Source organism: Grampus griseus (assembly GCF_964374135.1).
Source record: "Grampus griseus genome assembly, chromosome: 16".
Taxonomy (NCBI): Eukaryota; Metazoa; Chordata; class Mammalia; order Artiodactyla; family Delphinidae; genus Grampus; species Grampus griseus.
The window spans coordinates 59,677,155-59,695,257 of NC_139010.1; the positions used below are offsets into that span (position 1 = coordinate 59,677,155).

At 36.8% G+C, this 18,103-nt stretch overlaps 1 protein-coding gene across 5 annotated transcripts in view; it reads left to right on the forward strand.

Annotated features, from left to right (window-relative positions):
- The window catches only part of BTRC (beta-transducin repeat containing E3 ubiquitin protein ligase), a 183,587-nt gene that overhangs the window by 112,064 nt on the left and 53,420 nt on the right, over window positions 1-18,103 (forward strand). For all 5 annotated transcript variants that reach the window (XM_082673809.1, XM_082673805.1, XM_082673808.1 and 2 more), the window contains one exon: window positions 2,617-2,706. In XM_082673809.1, coding sequence (XP_082529935.1) covers window positions 2,617-2,706 — 90 coding nt within the window. The remainder of the gene's footprint in view (window positions 1-2,616; window positions 2,707-18,103) is intronic.

Consider the following 18,103-nt stretch of genomic DNA (forward strand, 5'->3'; position numbering starts at 1 on the left):
AGGGCATATCACCTCTGTTGTATCCTTCCCAATAATGTATAACCTCAGTCTGATCATGAGAAAACATGAGACAAACCCAAACAAAGGGACGTTCTGTAGATTAATCAGTACTCTTCAGAAGTGTCAGAATCGTGAAAGACAAGCAAAGACTGAGGAATTGTCACAGGTTAGCGGAAACTAAGGATACACAGCAACTAAATGCAATGTGGGATCTTGGATTAGATCCTGAACAGAGAAAGGATGTTAGTGGAAAAACTGGTGAAACTCAAATAAGTTCTTAACTTTATATTGTACCAAAGTTAATTCCTTAGTTTTGATAAATGTTCTGTGGTTGTGTAAGACATCAACATAAAGGGAAGCTGGGGGATTTCCCTGGTGGTCCAGTGGTTAAGAGTCCAGCTTCCAATGCAAGGGACGCGGGTTCGATCCCTGGTGGGGGAACTAAGATCCCACATGCTGCAGGGCAACTAAGCCCATGCACTGCAACTACTGAGCAAGCCCACGTCCTGTAACTAGAGAGCCCACGCGCTGCAACTACAGAGCCCGTGTGCCACAACTAGAGAGGAGCCCATGCGCCACAACTAGAGAGGAGCCTGTGCACTGCAACAAAAGATCCCGTGTGCCACAGCTAAGACCTGATGCAGACAAAAATAATAAATAAATAAATATTTTTAAAAACATAAAGGAAAGCTGGGGAAGGATATACAGGAACTCATATCTATTTTTGCAACTATTCTGTAAATCTAGAATTTTAAAAACTTGATTCTTTCCTATTATTGGTTATAAGAGATCGCCCACATCTTAAGATTTTTCTCTTTAATTTCAACACACATATTTATAAAAATAGTTCTCAAAGAGTGTTCTTAGACCAGCATCATTAACATCAGCTGGGGACTTGTTAAAAATGCAGATTCTCAGAAGCTCTGGGGGTGGGACCCAGCGATCTGTGTTTTAACAAGCCCAGATGATTCTGACATGCACTATTGTTTGAGAGCTGTTACATGTACTATCAGTAAAAACTTAAGACTAAAAGGAAACATTTTAATTAATATATTGGCAAGTTTGATTACAATAAATTATAACCAGTGTTTTTTTTTTAAAAAATACCTGTGGTATTTTTAAAAAAATTTTTTTTAAAAAATTTAAAAATTTTTTAAAAATACCTGTGGTAAAATACCTGTAACATAACATTTACCATCTTAACTATTCTTAAACATACAATTCATGATATTAAATACATTCACATTGTTGTGTAATAGTCACCACCATTCATCCGCATAACTGTTTTTAAAAAAATTTTTTTAATTTTATTTTTGGCTGCATTGGGTCTTTGTTGCTGCGCGCGGGCTTTTCTCTAGTTGCCGCGAGCCGCGGCTACTCTGTTGTGGTGCGTGGACTTCTCATTGCAGTGCCTTCTCTTGTTGCCAAGCACAGGCTCTAGGCACGTGGGCTTCAGTAGTTGTGGCTCACGGGCTCTAGAGCGCAGGCTCAGTAGTTGTGGCGCACTGGCTTAGTTGCTCCACGGCATGTGGGATTTTCCCGGACCAGGGCTCGAACCCATGTCCCCTACATTGGCAGGCGGATTCTTAACCACTGCGCCACCAGGGAAGTCCTATCCACATAACTCTTAACGTCTTGTAAAACTGAAACTCTGTACTCATTAAACAGTAACTCCCTATTCCCCACTTCTCCCAGCCCCTGGCAGCCACCATTCTATTTTATGTTTTGACTATCTAAGTGGAATCATACAGTGTTTGTCTTTTTGTGACTGGCTTATTTCACATAGCATACCGTCCTTAGGTTTCATCCATGTTGCAGTATATGTTAGAACTTCTTTCCTTTTTAAGGCTGAATACCATTCTACTGTATGTATATACCACATTCAGATGAATGCTTATCCATTCATCCGTCAGTGGACACTTGGGTTGCTTCCACATTTTAGCTACTGTGGATAATGCTGCTATGAACATGGATGTACAAGTATCTCATCAAGACTCTGTTTTCAGTTCTTTTGGGTATATACCCAGAACTGGAATTGCTGGATCATATGGTAATTCTATTTTTAATTCTTTTGAGGAACCGCCACTATACTGTTTTCCACAGTGGCTGTACCATTTTACATTCCCACTAACAGTGCACAAGGGTTCAAATTTCTCCACATTTTCACCAACACTTGTTTTCTGGTTTTGTTTTGTTTTTTTAATAGTAACCATCCTAATGGGTGTAAGGTGGTATCTTATGGTAGTTTTGATTTGCATTCCTCTCATGATTAGTCATGTTGAGCATCTTTTCATGTGCTTTTTAGCCATTTGCATATCTTCTTGGATAATCTCTGTTCAAATCCTTTGCCCATTTTTGAATAACTGACACCCCTACCTTTCGTATATACAGTAAAGTCACTGCTGCTCACATACTTGTTCATGGGCACATCAGTGGCACTTCTGGGCTCTCCCTTTCTTTACTTCCCCCTGTCTACCTTGTCCCGCAGCTCCCATAAATCTGGTATTTACACATAGGATCTATTTGTGTGCTGATTTTGAGAAATAAGGCAGAATTTGAAAACTACACAACAGTATTTCAGTATTTAAACCTATTTCCAAAAAATTCTCTTTACAGACCTACAACAGCTGTGCCAGACTCTGCTTAAATCAAGAGACAGTATGTCTAGCAAGCACTGCTATGAAGACTGAAAATTGTGTGGCCAAAGTAAGTAATATTACACATCAATATATATTATACCACATGATAATAATGGTTTATCTATAGACATCTTTACTCAGTATTGCTATTAAAGACTATTATAGGATTTTAAAATATTTATTTTATTTTTATTTATTTGGCTGCGCTGGGTCTTAGTTGCGGCATGTGGGATCTTTGTTTTGTTTTTTTTTGTTTGTTTGTTTTTTTTGCTGTACGCGGGCCTCTCACTGTTGTGGCCTCTCCCGTTGGCGGAGCACAGGCTCGGGATGCGCAGGCTTAGCGGCCATGGCTCACGGGCCTAGCCACTCCACAGCATGTGGGATCTTCCCGGACCAGGGCACGAACCCGTGTCCCCTGCATCGGCAGGCAGACTCGACCACTGCACCACCAGGGAAGCCCCATACAAGCTTTTTATCTTTAGTTGGGCATGCAGGATCTAGTCCCCTAACCAGGGATTGAACCCAGGGCCCCTGCATTGGGAGCACAGAGTCTTAACGGCTGGACCACCAGGGAAGTTCCTATTATAGGATTTTTAAAAAGAATGTAGGAGGCATCATTTTATCCAAAGTAGATTGCAAGTTGGAGTTTCTTTCTCTTCAGTTGCAGCAGAATTTTTTGATTATGTGTTCTGGTCACACTTTAGTCTAATCCACATTTGTTGCTTGACACTAGTTATGGATTATTACAGATAAGATTTGTGTGGGACTTCCCTGGCTGTCCAGTGGTTAAGACTCCTTGCTTCCACTGCAGGGAAGTGGTTCGATCCCCGGTTCGAACCGGGGGATGTGGTTCGAACCCCCGAAGACGGGTTCGATCCCCGGTCGGGGAACTAAAGATCCTGTGTGGCGCGGCCCAAAAAAAAAGATTTGTATAAAAAAATATACAGTTATTCTCATAAGTTTGGTGGTGGTTTTAAAATGTAATAAGTATAGAGTACGCCATTGTAGGATTGTGAAATATGCTATAGAAAATCCAATTATTATATCACTATTATTTATTGAGCGGCTATTGATAAAAATACCGCTTTTGGTGATCTTGATCTATCTGGACAAGTATGTTTAATCACGTATATGGAGCTTCTTGTTTCTTATATATAAATGTGTGCCATATCTATAGCCTAAATACAAAAATAATCTTATGTATTAGAGATCTTACAATCTAATAATTGTATCAACTATGCCTCACGTTTTCCATCTCTAATTACTCAGGAACTTTGACCGAAATTTAGATTTCAGCCATTTAAATTATTCCAGGAGTAAGTAAGAGTACAGTACGGGCTCTGTTTCTAGACTTCTACTCTGCATATCTGCAAAATTACTGCCTTTTATAACTATTCAAGGATTTGTCACTTTTACAACATTCCCAACTTTAACTAGTTTAATCTATTGTCTAATCTAGTGTTTAATCTATACACTCAGGGTCTCTGTTACTGTTATTATTAGAGCCAGGCCGGTATCATGTGTTTACAAAAATCAAGGAACAGCAATTTTTTTTTTTTTTTTTTTTTTTTTTTTTTGCGGTATGCGGGCCTCTCACTGTTGTGGCCTCTCCTGTTGCGGAGCACAGGCTCTGGACGCGCAGGCTCAGCGGCCATGGCTCATGGGCCCAGCCGCTCCACGGCATGTGGGATCTTCCTGGACCGGGGCACGAACCTGTGTCCCCTGCATCGGCAGGTGGACTGTCAACCACTGCGCCACCAGGGGAGCCCCAGCAGCAATATTTTTTATTTTGTTTTATTTCTTAAAACATGAAGTAGTTTCAGTTGATAAAGGACATACTTTATCAACTGAAAATATATCATACAAAATAGAACCATTGGAAATGATCCATGTAAGAAATGTCAGAATTTATTAAAAGTTATAGTGAAAAAAGGTAGAGTTAATCAGTTCAGTTCTTAAATTAGAATGTCTTAATAATTTACTGCAAAATATGAATATTATAAATTAACGTGTATTTATTTTTCAGTCATACAGTCACAACTAGCCAAGTGCTGATTGACCCTACTTTTTATCTAGCATTTGTACATTGAGGAGACCAATAATTTGGGCCTTTGAAAATAATCTTTTTCCTTTTTGGCCATGCTGTTCTCAGTTTCATCACAAGTGGGTGACTTCTGGCTAAACAAGGTAAAATCTTAGCATGAGCACCGATCCAAGGACAGGGTGACGATTTTAATGAGTTACATTGAGAGCTGGCCAAGTGAGCATCTGTTCCTTTTGTTTCTCAATACTTTGTAAGCCAGGATTTCTAAGCTACATAGCTATGTTGGTGTATGTCTGTATGATGGTTTTATATTTTCCTCTACCTTCTACTTTAGCGGTGCATGGTTAGAAATCTTGTGGCATCTGGCACAATGGTATAATTTCTTCTACGCTCTTGAGTGAGGAAATAAATTTGCTCATTGCTGCTGTTTCCGTTGCTCTCAAATGGTGACCCTCTCATCCCATTCTTGCTTATTTTAGCATTATTCTGCCACCTATATCCTTTCATCATCTCCTTAAACACCCTAATTTAATAATGATTTCTATCATTTCCTAGTTTAGGAACCCACCTAACTTTCTGATTCCTTTTATTGGCCCATCTTCATCTTCTGGTTCATTGCTTCAGATCTGAGCCAAATAATCAGTTGGTCAATGGCAAATAAAAACATGTAGCTGAAAATTCTCTTTCTTGCAACAGTCTCCAGTGAAGTGCTAATAACATAGGAATAGGAAGAATTTTCCCTTTTTTATTTACATATGTTATGTGTATCTCATGATTCTGTGCTGCTTCTACTGGCCTCATTTATTGCTTGCCCTTTGAAAAGTAATGACTTGCCATTATTTTTGTAGGTCTGTAAGCTTGTCCCTATTTCATGCTCTTCACCTTTAGCCCTTAACTGGATAGTTTCACCTACTATACTTGATATGGCTGCATTGGTTTTTAACTTGGTACAAGTATGTGTTGTTGATTCAGATTGTGCTCCAAAGTGGCCTTGAATGTCCACCTCCATGGAGAGCCGCTATAATATGGTGATATCAACCATTTTGGTCCTCTAGTTCAAAACAACTAATTCTGATAGGTGTGACTTTGGTTTGGGTAGAGATGGTAATTAAAGTCTAAGACCTTATTATTGAAAACTGTTTATATAAGACATTAATACCAGTTAGTCCCTTTAAAAACAGCAATCCTGTTATGTTTGGACCCCTATAATATATTGTATGTGACTTCTTTGCCAGAGATATCTTAAAATAAATGTTTTATAATAGATGTATGAAAAGAGACCCTTAGTCCTCTTTAGAATACAAGAAGACAAAGTTGTACAGCAAACTACAGCCACCCTCGGTTAATAATCTTCTGAATCTCTGACTTGAAGAATGAGTCTTAAGAAAATATTTTAAAATAAAAATGGAGGAAGGGTCATTTTATAGTATAACTTAATCCAAGTAATATTTGGAGGCATTGAGATGTTTTTTATTTCTTCCAAAGCCTTCCTTCTTACTAATTATAGCCCTGTAGTTCATGAGGTTTGTGTTTGGAACATGATAAGCTCTGTGTTTATTGTAGCTTTAAATGGACAGTCATTATTGACCTCCAACTTAATCTTTAAAATCAATAATCATGTTGTACCTAATTGTCAACCTTCATGATGTTTTTTAATTGGTAAAGAAAGCTTACTGGAAAAATAAAGAGCATTAATTTTTGTTATATTTTTATTGACTTCAAGTATTATTGAAAATTTTTGTTTTCAGGATTTTCCCTAATTTACCCTTACACACACACATACACATACAGTTAAAACTGAGTTGTTTTTGAACACATCTGCCTGGATTCCTGCCTAGGTCGGAGAAGTTCTGCCTCTTTATATTTAGAAAATAAACCCCTTCCATAGTCCTTTGTAGATGTGTTCTGTATTTTAGTTGTTGTTGTTTGTTGTTATTGTTTTTTACTTTAGACTAATAATCTTTTTGCAACTGAGACAGAAAAATGTGATGTTCCTTTCCACTCACTCCAGATTTTGATAGAAGACTTGTTTTATTTATTTCCAAAATTATATCCGCAGGAAACAAGCTGTTTAAATTCAGATTATGCTGAAGCAAAATGGTCCTGGTATGAGAAGCAACGTGCTGTTTTACGAGCACAGAGTCCCCTTTCTCATAACTGATTGATAGTAAATATTTTCCTGAAGAATTATTGCCAACCATGAACAGTGCAACTGTTTCACTTTTTTCCTGTGCTACTTGCTGTACCAGCCATTGTCGGTAATTAAGATCTACCATTCACAATGCAGACGTTTGCACTTCCTCTGGGTCTGTACTATTTATAAGGCATTTCAGCTGTTCAGAGTTTCTTTTGAGTTTTAAACTACGTGTTAACAGACTTCTTTAATATACTGTTCCACAAGTAGCATGTCAGATGGTCCATTCTGCACACAAGCTTCTCTGTTGGTTCTAAAGAATAGCTTTGTGGAGAATATATTAAGATTTAACCATATCATTGAGGCTGATGTGGTTGGAAAAACTGAAGTATAATGTTTTATACATTAGGCTTATTGCTGTATTAAAGAGGTAGGAATTAACTTCAGAAGTAATGTTTTTTCTTCCATCTTTAAATATTTATATTAATTAGTGAATGTTAATGGGGGTTACAGAGAGGTTCTGAGAAATACTAGTACAGTGACTTTTCCAAGCTCACTTTGAAGTAATAATAGAATCAAGAATCCTCATTATAGACAACAGTTTGTGTGTTTGTCAGATTAAGGATATGAGAATACATAACCTTCTAGATGTGCATGATATTTAAGAATACAAACATGGGGCACCAAAATGGATCAGCAGATTGACTGCACATTTGTTGTGTAATCAGCTTCAGGAACCCTAAGTAGCATATGCCACTGGAGGGGAAAGTGTAAATAGGAATCCTGGTCTGTATTAAAATTGGTAAAATTCAGAGTCATTTTCAACCATTTCAGCAAACTTAATTAAAAAAAAAAGTTAGGACCCCAGTGAGAATCTTCATGAATTATAGTCTAGATTCACAGTAAATACTTGAACAGTCTCCTTGCTACTGCTCTCATTGTTAAACATACAAGAAAAAGAAACAAGAAACTGAAAGCTGTTAACAAAATATGTTAAACTTTTGCCCTGAATGGGGATCAGACTGACTGTTTTTAAGTCTGAAGTCAGAGGCATTGATTCTGCACATTGGCCGCCAGCATCTTCCAGCAGAGCAGATCTGTGGAGAAAGGCAGGACACAGGTTCGGTGCTGATTTCTTGATGGCTCCTTGAATAGACAGAGCTTATAACAAAGACTTTCCAAGGCAGTTTTATTTGCCAAAACCTAAAACTTTCTGTAGTTCTTTTGAACTACGGTGTTTCTGTAAACTTTTTCCCTTCAGTGAACTCTTTATGAGCCTTTTTTTAGATAGCAGCAGTGGTTCAACTGCTGGGAACCACTGATATATCTAACTGAGGTGCTTCAAGATGCTAGAACCTATTCACATTTCTATCTAGCCAGGGAGCTAATAAGATTGAGTTTGTCTTTGTGGGTTGATCTAGATTAGCATGAGATGAGCCCAGTCATTGTCTCCCTCAGTGAAAAAGGAAAGGTTGGGAGAGAGTGGGATGAAGGAAGAAAGTTTTTCATGAAGAACTGACTGCAGTATTGCCTGCTGATGCATGTCGGATAACCCGCACCAAGAGATCACATGGCTTCTCCAAAAGTCAAACGATCAATTCGCCTCGTTTTGGCTCTGTACTTAATGCACAAACAGTGCGATCTGCGGGGCTGTAATTGCATTGTTAGGGCCAAGGAACAAGCCTGTGCCTTTTCAGCAGACAGCTGGCAGGGAGAGAGGCATGTTGTTAGGAAAGAGAGAGGCAAGGCAAATAAAATTACTGCTAACGCTCAGAGATCGGCAGGAGTCCTACTTGCCTAATCTTACCGGTGGGAGCAAGCGGCTGTTGTAATCCAATTATAGCAGCATAAGCAATTTGTTAGACACTCCGCATAATGTAACAATTTCCCAATAAACTCTGACTTGTAATAACGTCGGCAAGAGTCCGCATAAATCTGCCCGAATGGTGGGGGCTGGAGCATTAGGCTGGGGGCTTGTAATTGGCGCCATCAGCACGTTTTGCGGAGTGCAGTATGGTGCAGTCTTTAGTGCAGGAATTTTAAGGAGAAAAGCGTGGCACACGTTTCTTAGAAAAAGAAAAGTGGTCATTAAAGGGGGAGCAGCAAGAAGGGCATACTCTTGCCTTCACATTACCTAGGAATCTTAGTATAGAAAGAAAACAGGAGGAAGCCATGTTTCCTTCTAATACTAAAAAGGGGAATGGGGGTAGAATGTGTGGATTAAATTCCTTTATTTAAAAGGCATCAGTTTCCATTATTTATACCCTCCTTCTCCAGCCCCCCAAAATGCTGTTCAGGCAGCATTTAGCTAACATTTTTACAAAATGTTCTCAGCTAGGCAAGCCTAGAAATGCCAAATTAACATATATTTTCTTCTAGAGTTTAGCATTTTCTTTACAACAGGAAAATATATTTTCTTTGTGCCCAGGACAAATCTTTTAAAGATATTATCTCATTGACTATCAAACCTTTGTGTAGAATTCTGTCTTCTGCTTTAAGAAACCGTCTCTTACCGAAGGGTTTAAAACCCAGATTGTTGTTTGCTTAGCTGGCTTTATTATGCTTCTTATTTTCCAATTCTGAAATATATTGTGAATTTCTGTGATACTAGGATTAATAATCCTTCTTGTTGATCACTTACATTGTATAAGAATACAGTTTTGGGGCTTCCCTGGTGGCGCAGTGGTTGAGAGTCCACCTGCCGACGCAGGGGACACGGGTTTGTGCCCCGGTCTGGGAAGATCCCACATGCCGCGGAGTGGCTGGGTCCGTGAGCCATGGCCGCTGAGCCTGCGCGTCCGGAGCCTGTGCTCCACAATGGGAGAGGCCACAACAGTGAGAGGCCCACGTACCGCCAAAAAAAAAAAAAAAAAGGCTACAGTTTTTATTATTTAAACCTATACCTATATAATCATTATAGAAACCATTTTGATTCCTAAGTCATAAAATTGCTGCTTTAGAAAAATATTTGTTGTTGTGTTGTGCAAAATAGAACCTCCACTATTTATTGATTGATTAGCATTTGTAGTCACAGAATAGAGTTTCTTATTATATAGGGTATAGGAGGTGAAGAGTGCTCACATATTTGAGTTAATAGACAGATTTTCATGCTACTGTGTGTGTATTAAATGTTATCTACTTATGCCAACCCAACTGTTCATTGTTGTTAATTTGTGTCAAAACCAAGCTTATAAAATAAGGACAGGATTCTTCAAGATACCGTGTTGCTGTGGGTATTATTACAATAAATATTTACTTTCAGTATAAACATTTCCTTCTACTGAAGCAAATGCTGCCTTGTTTGACTGGAGCTACATCAATAAACTGCAGTGCCTCTAATAAAGCCACTCAGTGTCTGGGTTTAACTAATGGCTGATTTTCATGGCTTTGACAGTGAGCTGTGTGCGTTATTTTCTCCTGATATTGTAAAAATAATGAGAGCAAATTAGAACAATCAGTTTACACAGATAGCTCCTGATTGGAGGCGATGGGCAATATGGTAGCAGGTAATCCATCTTCGGGCTCCTGTCACATTAACTTCAGCTGTGTGAAAAGATCAGGTGGGGTAAGCAGGGATCCTGCCCAATCGGAACACTGAAATTAATGAGAAGAGCATTGTTCTGTGATCAACCTTTTAATTAGCAAGACTGGAAATGTTGGGAGTGATGAAGGCAACACCACAGCTGCACAATGCCAGGCACAGTTCCTTAAAGGGGAATGAAAAAGAAAAATCTTTGGGTTTCACATCATACTTTGTTGCTGTATACAGGCATTTTGTTTCCACTCTAGAGCTGGTTTACAGACTCTAAGAAGTACTGCCTATACACTTGAAACTAATATAGTGTTATATGCCAATTTTACTTCAATTGAAAGAAAGAAATACTACCTACTTTCCAAAGTATTGTCACAAATATGGTTGATGTATTAATGATCTGTAGACGGTAATTCTATCAAGGGTCATTTAGAACTTTACAGTTTCTTTGGCATTGCACTCTGGGTTTTAACCTTTGATTTTTTAAAAATCAGGTAACCAGAGAAATTAAAATTTTAAAAGGTCTGCCTTCTCAGCCTCCTACCACCCCACCCCTCCAATATAGAGTTTTCCTTGCAAGTAGCATGCGAGTTTTCTGGTTTGGAGGACTTCTGTCACTTTGAATTATTCAAAAGAGGACCCTAATGCAGGCAGTAAGCTATGGCATATTTAAGTTCTGTTCCTTTCCTGATTCTGTTTATTAGGAAATTCACTATTTGGTTTTTTTTCTGTATGTCATTGACTTCTGTATGTGGGGGACTGTGCTATTTCAGTTTATATAATTGAGAATTGACTATCAATGAATGGTGTTTATAGGAGGAAGAGGGGGGGAAATCTATGCAGTAGCTGAGACTAAGGGCTGGTTCATCCACTTAAAGCTCAGTTATACTAAAATTGTAACCATGTTAATCATCCCTGAAATATTGGAAAATATGGTATTAGGCTGTGGAAGACATCAATGAGCCAAATTTTCTCCACCAAATCAGTGCCTGTTTTCTTGGCCACCTTTGACAGGCTTTGACTATGGGAAGGTATATGAGACCACCAGGATTTGCAGTATTTTAGAGTTTATATCTTAAGTTTAGTGGCTTACTGTAAAAGCAAGTAATATAGGCTATGTAGATGAATCCAGATATTTTCCAAAGACATATAAAATAAATTTGTTTTCTTAATATTAACAGTCAGTTGTCTTAGGCACTTATTTAAAGTATTAATACATAAAAGCCAGTTTATCAGGTACCCATCTGAGTATAGAATTAACAGGAAAGAGCCTAAAGTATAGTATGAAATATTCAGGTTAGGTGTAAGCTAATCTTTTCTCATCATAGTTAATAGGACTTTTAAAATAATATATATAACTAACAGAAATTCTTTATTGCAGCCCTAAGCTACTGTATTTGCAGAATATAAGTCCCTGATATTCTACTTCTTTGCAGAACTCACAGAACAAAGGCTCTTCACTTCCTCCTAGTACCTATCTCCCTACCTTCCTTTCCCCTCTAAAAATATTTAGTATAGCTCTAGCAATTCTGTCAGAAACCTGATTTTTTGTTTTGTTTTGTTTTTTGACTAATAGCTTTTCCTGAAAATATTCATTAAGACTTAAATGTATCAGTATTTTAAGATCAGTGACTTAATACTAAATAGTCTCTAGGACTTCCCCCCTACACTCTATAAGAGAATGGTGCTACTGTGCATGTTAGTATTTTAAAGCCCACTTGTTAGAATTTTGCGTGATAACTTTTCTGCATTTCTTAATCTGGAAGAGATCTTTAGTCTTACTGCTTTTATGGATTTTTGTGGCTTTTCGTTCTCTTCTCTCTTAGTGACAGTTCCAGAAGCCTGGGCTCATAAGCTCTCCATAAATAAGTATGTTCTCAGTCATATGGTATAAATAGATCACTTACAAAGCTTGTGAAACCTGAGCTTTCCTTTTGAACCTTTCAGTACCCATGAGCTCAGGATTCATACATGTAAAATTTTATTCTTGTGTCGTGAGTTCAGCTTCTTGTAAGGCAAATGAGCTATGAATTTAAATGTTCTCTATACCAAGTTTCTACAAAAATAAAATTGTGTTTTTCCATTTTCCTATGATTCTGGAATTCCATCTGACTTAATTATCTTGCCAATATTTGTTCTTAGAGTTGTTAGAGCTCTTTTCCAGTAAGATTTGTTTCTTAAGATGAGTGTTAAAATAGATGTTTCTTTTTTTGAGGGCATCTTTTTTGTTTGTTTATAATAGTAATAACAGAAATGTCTAACTGGCTGAAGGACCAAGAAACTCCCTTTTAATTTCCTAACAGAGCTAGAGTTGCCAAGTCACCTTAAATTCTACTAATCCAAAATCTCATCAGTAGGGTTCACTTTAGAGAAATTTTCATTAGTCTAGTCCTTTGGATCTCACCTAACACACCCTTATTTAAAGTTCTTATGTATGGAACCAGTTTTATCTCTGAGGATGTGATAATCTTTTCTAAGTTCCTCATCCTCCTCATTTATTAGTTTGGGGTATATTCCTATACAAGGAATTTTTAAAGGTCCATTTTCTTTCTCTTGTAACTTCAGGATGGAAGATATTTATTTTTACTTTTGTACTACTCAAAAGTTTGAGGGGGAGAGAGAGAATATGTTAATATTTATTAAGCCCCTGTGTTTAGGCACTTTTGTGATAGCTATGTTGTCTGTTTCAACCTGATGAGATGGATGATACTATCCCTATTTTACAGATAAGGAACCTGAAGCTTAGAGAAATTAAAACTTTTCACATATCTAAACTATAGAGTTTTGAGTCATCTCTCTGACTTCAGAGTCCTTGCTCTACTGCATACGGGTTGATTTTTAAGTAGTATTTGGAGGCCCTGTGTATCTCTTCTGTTATACTTGGCCTCACACTACAAAGCACCTATAGCTTTTCAACATTTGATTTATATAGAACATTTGACATCTAGCAAATATTATTTCTTCATCTCCCCATCCCCCCACCCCTTACTGCTTGTAAAATATCTTGTTCTGCCTGAACTGTGGCAAGACTGTTTCCAGAAAATTTAACTAACTGCGTTAAATACTCTGGGTTACCTAGTCAATAATTCTGTGCAATTTTAAATGCTTACTCAATAATAATCACCTACCTTGTAAACATAGATCTTTAAAGGATTGAAGATGACCTCATGTCATTGGACTTATTATGAGTATGGTAACACCTTAGTATGAGTCCAGTACAATTCGTTCAAGGTGGTAACCTTACCTTAGTAATTGTTTTAGAAATTGTTTTGGAATACAAATCTCATTTGAATTGCTGTATCAGGATTTACAGTGTAAGCATATATTGGCAGTCCTTTTATACCAAAAATTTATTTTTCCTGGTTAAACTTGGTAATTAGTTTTATCAGTTAAAACAAAAAAATGTCCCTTAGGGCTTCAAAGCGCAGGCTCTGTCTGATTACACTTTAGTAAATATTTTTTGTAAGTATGCATGCTTTTAGATAGTTTGGTGATTGTAAAGACATGATGAGGGTATCAGAATTAATAGATGGACCTTGAATCCCCTGTTTCAGACAGGAAAGAGGAGGATTGGGACAGGAGTGAGTAATTAAGAAACAGGTTGATCAAAAGCAAATGAAAACAAAAAGCAAATAAACATAAATATTATTCTGTGGTGTGTGTGTGTGTGTAAAATCTCCCTGGATATTCGCTAATGGAAAGAATAGAAATTTTTGATAGTTACAGTTGACATATAAATATATGTAAGAAGCACTTGGTCACATGGAGCACTAAGACCACGACAAACAGAAAATTTTAAGTATTTCTAGAAGAATGACCATAAATTTAATTATGCTTTATACCTCAGACACCACTTCTTTAACTTTAGCCACATTTTCTTGGAATATCTAATAGCATAAGAAATTTAATTATAAAGATTAAAAAAACAAAAAACTTTGGAGCAAGCCTAAAGGGAAATACAGAGAGAAAACCATGTTTAAAAAGAGATGGTTCCTACAGTGTTAACTATGGAGTGTGTAGCGTGACTCTGTAATGGAATATCATGGCAGGGGGTATAATACTGTAAATAAGATGAATATGCCACTTGTGGATTAATGGGCAACCTAAAGAGTGGCTTTATTTACATCTATGTGTGAGGTTCATTTCCAGTTTGTGTATTTTTTCTTATTCTTGTAATTGGAGTACTTAAAACCTGATGGTTTAATTAGGAGACTTAAAATCAGTTTCCTTGAATCTTAATATGTGTGGGGTTTTGTTTTGGTTTGGGGTTTTTTTGGGGGGAAGGGGGTAGGATTAGTATAATGTCATTTTTGACTTTAAAATTGATCGGTTGAAGGAGTTTTCTTTTTTTCCTCTAGGTAATACTTAAGGAGAAGAGGTGGGTTCTGAATATAAGTCCAAGAAATACAACTACTTTTTATATTTTACATTTTGATAGGGAATAGGTGTAGACATCACATTATAGATTATAGTAGATTCCATTTGCAGTCAAAAGGATATGGGATGCTTTTCAAAGGTTTGAGTACTGAGTAATGTAAACTTGAATACTTCTAGCCTGGGACACTGTAGGAGCCACTATCTCAACATTATAACATGAGAACATGCAATAAGAGTAGATTCTAAGTGAGAGTTTTATATAACTTATTTTTTTTAATTTATTGAAGTATAGTTGATTTACTATTTTGTGTTAATTTCTGCTGTATAGCAAAGTGTTTCAGTTATACATAAATATACATTCTTTTTCATATTCTTTTCCATTATGGTTTATCACAAGATATTGAATACAGTTCCCTGTGCTATACAGTAGGACCTTGTTGTTTATCCAATTCTATATAAAATAGTTTGCTTATATAACTAATTTTTTACTCAGCTGTTTAAGTTGCTGTTGGTTTCCATTTAATGCTATTATTTAGTGCTCTTGAAACTTCAAATTTTGAGATTTAGACTATTTTTTACTCCCTGTTTTCTCCCTCAATAGAAAATGTGTGGTAAAAGTTACCTATAAAGGGCAAATTATATGCAAAAGTAAATTGCCTTCATTGTAGAGTCTGAATAGGACTGATTTTCACTTGCAGAAGGTAGATTCTCAAATTATATTTGTTGAGTCTGATATATATTATTTAAAGTATTAAAATCCAGAGATTGTGTCATCAAATTTTACAGCATTTGTGCACCATTATTTATTGAATGTTTACAATGTGCCAGACACTAAGGGTTAAGGGTTTTATATACATTCTCACTTAAATCCCCACAACAATCTCATTAAGCATACAACCCCATTTTATATATAGATTAACCAGAACTCAGAGATATCAAGCAATTTGCCCAAGGTATGTTGCAGAACTAGAATTTGAACCCAGACTGTCTGACCCCATGGCCATGTGCTTTCAATCATTGTGTTTTGTGAATTTTAGTACATAGAAATTAGGGCAGATGTAGCAAATGTGAGGGGATTATCTAAAAAGTTCTCTATGGTGCCTATTAAGTGTTAATAATTTATTAACAAATAGCCATGATTTGGAAAACACAGAAGTATGCAAATTGGTTATATAAAATCATGATACAGTAATACATTTTAGGTTTGTGTTCTCCTCTTACACTTATAGTATTTTCCTTTTCAGCATTCTATATGAGATGATAAAAATTAAAAATACCTCAATTAGCAACCACAAAAAAGTAAAACTGTTAATTGAACCTTGTAATCTCCTCTCACTGTCTGTTAGGCTTTTCTTTTCAGGCTTTGATTGTGTGTAATAAAACTGTTGCTTAATTAATGCCAGGATTCTGAAGCCTTTGGATGCCACAAAAGAGAGTGAAGTGGAGAAACCAAGAAGCAGCATCGAATAGCTTTTCTGTTGTGTTAATTTAGATCTGTCATTCTTGTTCTAGTTCATGATATATGGCTCCCAGCAGATACTAGGTGAATTAAAAGAGAAGCAAGTAGTGGATCCTGTCTCAGGAAAAACACAAATGATTGAAGCTCTCAGTAGCTTAATGAATAATTGTTTTCAGATAATATTTCACCCCTAGTTTGAGCTGCCCTTGGAATGAATGTGGCTGTGTTAATGTGACCAGCAGACCTAATGCAAAACCAAACTAATTGGTAACTTGGCATTATGGCTTTGTGGTATGTGCAGGAACGATCCAGTACTATGTCCATGCCGTACTGTCTTTGGCAGAGTGGTGCTTGTGTGTAACCAGAACATGAGAGAGGAAGTCATCCTGACTTGTATTAATCTCCATTTAGAATGCTAAAAAAAAAAATTTCCCTCGGAAATTGTTAAAGTTTCCTATAATTGTGGACACACTTTTTGAGGGATCTATATGCTAAGAAAAGGTTGATAGGAAATGTTTGTTCCTTATAATAGTTCAAAAAATGTTTCTTTAGAATGCAGAATAATGAAGAGCACATAATAGTCTTAGCTAAAATGAATTTATTTTTTAAGGTGGTTCTTTATATTCTCTTCTTTTTCATTCTCCTTGATTCAAGGGACTTATTAATTAGCTGGCTTTATATTTGTATTTTAACAAGAGTGTTGAAAAGCAGTGTTTCTTTCAGAGAGGGGAAGATTTGAAACCCAACAATGAAAAACGAAGCCCCTTTTATTTCTGGCTGCATTCTCAGATAGTGTGTATTATAATCATTGGACTTTTAGAGACTGCTCAAATGCTGCCTGAAATGTGTAGGATTACAACATTATAACTAAATTACACTTTCTGGCATATCCAAATGTGAAACAGACGTTGCTGAGTGGAAGCACTGATAACATAATTTCCATTGGTTAAGGTGTCAGTGGAGAAGGGAGTTTACAAGCATGGGCGAAGAATACAGGCTAATTTGAATAGGTCGCTATTGTCCAGGGGGTTATTTAATGCTAATAAATACTTGTTTTAGAATGGATGGAACTAGGTTAAGTGTTACAGCCAAACCTTCCTCTTCTCCTCCACGGAAGAGCAAGGTTCTCCTAACACTGACCTACTTCGCTCTTGTGTGGTACTGTAGGTACAGTATATAGGTATGAAGCCATGAAGAGAAAAATTGATGAAGATCAGAAGAATTTTTAGTAGGAAGTGCTTGGTAGCATGCTTCTTTGTTGGTGAGACATAATGTTGCCACAAATCATGAATAAATGTTCCGAATTCTCTAATATTATAGCAGTTATAACCATTTTTAAGCCTCCTTTCTAAGTAGATATTTCTCTCCTGGCTTTCTGTATTGTGAACTTCACAAAACTGGCTTAGGCAGCCTATTAATTATTCATATCATAGCAACAATTAAAGCAAATTAAAAATAAAAATCACCATATTGCATTTAACCGTGGGCAGCACCAAACTGTGTCAGCTCTGTAAAGCCCTGTGATGTTTCCTTAGTTAAAAGTGCTAGAGGGAGCTCTAACCTTGTTCAGAGTAGTGGCATATGGGAACAGTTATCTGTATGTGGCCAAAGGGTTGTAAGTGAAGATAGAGGCTAAGGCTGTGCCATGGCAAAATTTAAATCTTTTTTATAGAACTCCCTGTTTCATTTATATCAGAAAATAAGGGTTAGGACTATGTATCTGTAACCAAACAGGACTTTATTCACCCTTATTTCTCTTTTTATGAATATAATAATGTGTTCCTAATACAGTATTTGGGAGACCCTGAGTTTGGCTCAGTGAATTTTCACAAAGTGAACAACACATCTGAGTAACCACCAGCAAGATTTTTTTTTTTTTAAGCAAAGGAAAGGAAAAGAACCTGACCAGAAACCCACT